At 38.2% G+C, this 6,146-nt stretch overlaps 1 protein-coding gene across 1 annotated transcript; it reads left to right on the top strand.

The window, feature by feature from the left end:
* The first annotated feature begins 1,600 nt into the window (after positions 1–1,600).
* Positions 1,601–4,002, top strand: LOC140789255 (cytokinin hydroxylase). The gene is made up of 4 exons (XM_073138882.1): positions 1,601–1,990; positions 2,092–2,321; positions 2,402–3,001; positions 3,293–4,002. The coding sequence occupies exons 1-4, from the start codon at positions 1,711–1,713 to the stop codon at positions 3,728–3,730; spliced, it is 1,548 nt and encodes a 515-aa protein (XP_072994983.1). The 5' UTR covers positions 1,601–1,710; the 3' UTR covers positions 3,731–4,002.
* Positions 4,003–6,146: the final 2,144 nt, after the last annotated feature.

Here is a 6,146-nt window from a genome sequence, read left to right as displayed (position 1 = left end):
GGGAGGGAAAAAAAACGTCCATATTGGAAAACATAGATCAATCATGTATATAATTAGAATTGCATAATAAAATTCGCTTAAAGTTGAGCTAACGATAACCCTAATAACTTAATTGTCACAGTCCTAATCCTGTCAGATACTATTTAGCATGCATACGTTATAATTTTAAGTCATTAGCCTGATTCTACGGGAAGAGGTTGACTTAAATACAATAATAATAATAAATAGAACAATAATAGGATATAATAAATGTGTGGGTGCAAACGTGGAGTCAAGTGAAATTTGAGAACAAACCCTAGATTTCCCATCTGCCGACACATGATACTCTAAAATAACTTGGAAAAAGTAGTGCATTGGAAATGTTGAAATTCTTCCTATTCTTTTGACGGAATATTATTCCTACTTAGAAATGTCTTGTTGTAGTCTCATATTAATAAGTTTTTATTTTATTTTTATTTTTATTTTTTACAAAACGTGATAACGTAAATAATATCATAATTAAATCGATGTCTGAAATTTGAACTCGAAAACGCACATAAAATAAACGTTCTCTAGTCCTATCCTGGCATCTTATAAGATTTCTAATTAAGGTCAATATTGTATCAATATATATGTTAGACATGGAATATAAGGGTGACAATTTTTTACTTTCTGGGTATACAAAGTTAAAGATTTATAATTAAAGTCAATATTCTTGTAAATCTGAGTACTTATTATAACTCATTTAATCCCTTTTATCCTATTCATTCAACGAGTTACGCAACCATTTAATTAATAAATAAGTTATATTCATGTTAACTTGACTCAGATATTATTATTATTGATATAAAGATCGTTAAACCAATTAAACCGTTGACTTCTTGTGAGATAATATGGTGCCATAATGTTGGATAAGGTCGATCTATTCCCACCTGGTATCTCTTAGAAAGTAAAAGTAGTAGGTGTGCAACGGAAGAGTTCAAAAAGGTTACAAGAACAATCAACACAAGCCTTTTTTTTTTCCCCAGCTAAATTTAATTCAAGAGGCCAAATGGCTCCACGTAAGTACGTACAAGAATCAAATATATTGATCGAACCATTTCAAGCCTTAAACAGACCCTTATTTTCCAAAATAAATTCGAACGAAATCTTTGGCTCCTCGAATCTCAAATTGGTAAGATTAGATATTTCTTGTTTGATAAAAATAATTTATCCTCTATGAACTAAATTATACCGAAGGGCAAAATGGTAATTTTCGGCACGAGTATATCTATCTATCTATCTATCTATCTATCTATCTATCTATCTACTTATATATAATATATATTGCATGCCACGTACTCCTATTGGGGGAACCACTAAGTTGGACCCACCTATGACTTTGGTCCTCGTCTCTTGACGTCATGGCTTTTGCCATAATAACAATATGTGATTACATTACTAATTAATGGTCGGAGACCATTCAAATATGAATTTATATGGCTAATAGCCCAATACCAATTCCGGCTATCTCCACCTCCAATATTCCGGCTTCGAATATTATTTTTATTTTTCCACTACTTTCTTTGGTCAAATTGCGAATGGCCTATATCTTTGAACAAGACCAAACCACTACTACATCATCTCCCTCTCTATATATATAGACTATCGATCCCTCACCCAGTATAATTAATCAAACCTCCCTCCTCTTCATTCTTACCTTTCATCGTCTCTCTCTCTCTCTCTCTCTCCATGCAAGGTTTGAGTTGGCTCATGGGGATCCTCCTCGCTCTCCTCCCCCTCTTCCTCTACTTCTCCATCTCTATCCTTTGGCAATCTCCCATTAGTTTGCGGCGCCGCCTTCGGGCGAACGGCTTCTATGGCCCCCCTCCTTCTTTTCCGTTAGGTAATCTGATTGAGATGAGCAGCTGTTACAAGCAAGATGAAGGAGCTGCATCTTGTTCATCGGGCATTAGCCATGATATCCACTCCTCGGTGTTCCCCTACTTCGCTCGATGGCGGAAAAGTTTCGGTAAGTATCGTATGTTTCGTTCGTCGACATGGCCAGATGTAAAGGAAGTAGTGTTGCATAACTTGTGCAATATAAATATATCTATATCTATATATATGCAGGAAAGATCTTTGTCTACTGGCTGGGAACCGAGCCATTCTTGTACATCGCCGACCCCGAGTTTCTGAAAATGATAAGTTCGTCGGTTACCGCTAAGAGATGGGGGAAGCCCGAGGTGTTCAAGCGCGATCGCAAGCCGATGTTCGGAAAAGGGCTTGTGATGGTTGAAGGTGATGACTGGCATCACCATAGACACATCATTGCACCTGCATTCTCTATGACAAATTTGAACGTACGTAAGCCCCTCATTAATTAATTACCTAGTGATCAATGGGAAGACTAAGTTTAGATGCATAACATGCATGCATGCAGGCCATGATATCCCTAATGGAGGAATCCACCACCAAGATGCTGGATGGGTGGAGCAAGAATGCAGCATTAGGGCAAAATGAAGTAGATGTGGAGAGAGACATCATCAAGAATGCAGCTGAGATCATCGCCAAGACTAGCTTTGGCATCAACGAGGATAAGGGGAAGAAGGTGTATGAGAAGCTACAGGCCATGCAAGCCATGCTCTTCAAGACCAATCGCTTGGTTGGAGTTCCTTTCAGCAAGTTTCTGTACGCTAAGCAAACTTACAAAGCGTGGAAGCTCGGCGAAGAGATCGACGGGCTTCTCCTCGCGATCATCGAGTCCAGGAAACAAGGAGATAGCAGCAGCATACAGCAGCAAGACCTCCTCGGCTTCCTCCTCGCCGGAAATCAAGAGAAGCTGACGACTCGCGAGCTCGTCGACGAGTGCAAGACCTTCTTCTTCGGCGGCCACGAGACCACCGGTCTCGCCCTGTCGTGGACGCTTCTCATGTTAGCCCTTCACCCAGAATGGCAAACAGCTCTCAGGGAGGAGATCATTGAGATAACAAAAGATGAAGGAGCTCTCAACACCACCACCATGCTATCGAAACTTACTAAGGTAACGTAAGACACATATGATGTCAATTTAATTCAGTTACCAATCACTCTCTCTCTCTCTCTCTCTCTCTCTCTCTCTCTCTCTCTCTCTCTCTCTCTCTCTCTCTTCTCTCTCTCTCTCTCTCTCTCTCTCTCTCTCTCTCTCTCTCTCTCTCTCTCTCTCTCTCTCTCTCTCTCTCTCTCTCTCTCTCTCTCTCTCTCTCTCTCTCTCTCTCTCTCTCTCTCTCTCTCTATATATATATATATATATATATATATCATCAATTTATGATAAAATTAATCAATCATCCAGATGGGGTGGGTGCTGAACGAAATGCTGCGATTGTACTCCCCTGCACCAAACGCACAACGGCAGGCAAGAGAAGCGATCAAGATCGGAGAAGACATAGTGATACCCAAGGGGACGAACATATGGGTCGATGTGGTCGGCATGCACCATGACCCGGAGTTATGGGGTGAGGACGCGAACGAGTTCAAGCCTGAGAGGTGGTTCAAAGAAGGGCTCTACGGAGGGTGCAAGCATAGGATGGGATTCTTGCCGTTTGGATTTGGAGGAAGGATGTGCGTGGGGAAAAACCTAACCTTGATCGAGTACAAGGTCGTGCTTAGCTTAATCCTTCGCCGCTTCGCCTTGTCGGTGTCGCCGCACTACAAGCATTCGCCGAGAATCATGTTGTCCCTTAGGCCTTCAAGTGGAATTCAGCTTGTCCTTCATCCTATTGAAGGCTAGGGTTTAGGCTTTAAATGGTCATCACATATCTACCTATCTATCCACCTATCTATCTATATGCTGATGGTCTATATATATATATATAGAGAGAGAGAGAGAGAGAGAGAGAGAGAGAGAGAGAGAGAGAGAGAGAGAAGCTTGGTAAGATAATTAATGTGGCTGATATGGCTGACCTTGTATATATATATATATATATAGATGGGGTGTCTTGTGTATACGATCGACAGAGAGCAAATAATAATACATGCATGAGTTAGATAAATTAAACAAAACTTTGTATATTATTCGCTTAAAAGAATCGTCTATAACTTCTGATTATTTTGCCAATTCTACCTATCAACTTTACAATGGGATGGTCCAGTGAACAGTGTGTTGCAAAATTCCAATTAAAGCAGTGACCCAGACCCAGGTGGCTAATCTAACATCATCTCAGACGTGATGATCCATTCGTTAGGCTAATATTACAATGCTCAGATGGTTAAAAAGACACGTATTGTACCCTCTTCTGTCGTAAGCCTCGATATGACTCCGATCTTGTCAGATGTAAAGTCTATGCCAACCTATTCTTCGCACATAATTATCACTCTCGTAAAATTATCGGATTGCAAATTTATATTTGGGTATTTACAAATCACATCCCCCCGTTCACACTCGTTATTGGCTATTTTATAATCTGATCGATTATTTTTTTTTTCTATAGTTCTTGTATAATACTCTTTTATTATTTTAACTAACTAATATTAATTAAATTACTAAAATATCTACACTATTATTTTTACTTTTCTCTCCTCTTGTCTTTGTCTCGAAGAAGGGATAAATAATTTAAGTATTTATAAATTATTTTATATTATTATAACGAAATATTCTAATGATGGTATACATTTAAATTAACGGAGAGTGTAAATAAAAATTATAAAAATAAAGTAGAAATAAGGTTATAAAAACCTTAAAAACAAAATGTAAATTATAAAATAAATAAAATATACCATATGATTTGTAAAATATCATTAATATTGTAAGCATGCAGTTGATGAAGGTTTGCCAAATATCAACCCTAGTATTCTGACGTACCGTAGGCCAATAAAATCATGTGATGATATATATTAATATACCCTAACGAAGATTTTATGGGCGGCTTGCTGATCACACCAACTCAATTCAAATTCTCTCAGCCTTAGTCTCATAGACTTTGAGGTCATATATATCTGGCGCGCGCGCGTGTGCTGTGAACCGTTCCGTCCTAATCTTTTTCTCATGGTCAACGATTTATTTCCGAGGGAATAAATTAGACCTGATTGTCATCTGGCGAAAGTCGAGAGGAAGAAGGAATGTTTCAGGACGCGTGCATCTTATGCTCATTACTAGCTTTGATTATATTCTTTGTATGGTTTCTTCTCCAAGTTTAGAAGGATTGACGACCAAAATTAAGTGAGGTAACCCAAGAAGATTGTTATATTTATCCTTTCACATTATTTCGTTGCCACTTTCCAATGGACCATGCCAATTTTCCAAACTGTTGTTTCCTTCTCTCTTCCTTTGTTTGTCGGCTCTTCTTCTTCTCAGATATATATATATATAATATGACTTCAGCAGTACCTCCATTTAAAACTGTTTTTTCCTTGTTTAGTTCAAAAGCAAGAAGATTAATCTTACCCGTAAACAAATATATAAAAGTATATTATACACACAATATACATATATATATATATAGTAAACTAGGAAATTCTTCAAAAATAGTAAACGACTAAACCCAGATAAACCAATTCGAGCCAATGAACTCCCGTGAGGCGATCTGATCAGTAGCTTCCCTCCACCTGAACAACTAATGATTGGTTTTTTTTGGGGTAATGGCACCAACACACTATTCATCTAAATAAGTTCTCTTTCGTGTTACGATAGATGTACATAATTAGAGATTGATCTCCTACTCTTCCACCTCGAAAACCTGATCTTTTATAAGAGGATCTGATTCTGAGTCGAGGTTAAAGAGTCTCCCAAATCGTCCTCAGCCTCCTTCACTTTGAGTTCATGCACAATGAGGCTCCCAGCACCGAGCTTGATAAGCTCATGCACAACCTTAAAACTGTCGACCCCCTGAGCTTCACCGAATTCATCTGCAGATAGGCCGCGGTCGACCGCCCTGCGTCATGCACATCTTGCTCATCTCTTATCAGGTAACATGTGCTTGGAAAGGAGAGGAATGAAGAAATTTTATTTAGAATATTAGAGCAGAAAGCAATGAAGGATTTATTGAAAAATAATAAAAAATCTAATATTAGTTAAGTTATCCCATCATTATAAGTGGGGATGATAAGATCATCAACTATGTCAGCCGATGAAGTATTATTCTTATAATTTAGGAGGTTAATGTGTACTAAAAAAATTCATGAAGTCATTGTAAAAATAGGTGATAATT

Source organism: Typha latifolia, chromosome 5 (assembly GCF_019914945.1).
Source record: "Typha latifolia isolate L0001 chromosome 5, TyphaL0001v2, whole genome shotgun sequence".
In the NCBI taxonomy this organism is placed as follows: Eukaryota; Viridiplantae; Streptophyta; class Magnoliopsida; order Poales; family Typhaceae; genus Typha; species Typha latifolia.
The sequence above is the reverse complement of the archived record's forward strand: the minus strand, read 5'-3'. Positions and strand labels throughout refer to the sequence as shown.

Bases quoted from the DNA above. Each gene is read 5' to 3' on its own strand.
- LOC140789255 (XM_073138882.1), top strand. From the start codon at position 1,711: ATGCAAGGTTTGAGTTGGCTCATGGGGATCCTCCTCGCTCTCCTCCCC. The intron at 2,322-2,401 runs GTACGTAAGCCC...GCATGCATGCAG, and splicing joins TCTCTATGACAAATTTGAAC to GCCATGATATCCCTAATGGA. The intron at 3,002-3,292 runs GTAACGTAAGAC...TCAATCATCCAG, and splicing joins TGCTATCGAAACTTACTAAG to ATGGGGTGGGTGCTGAACGA.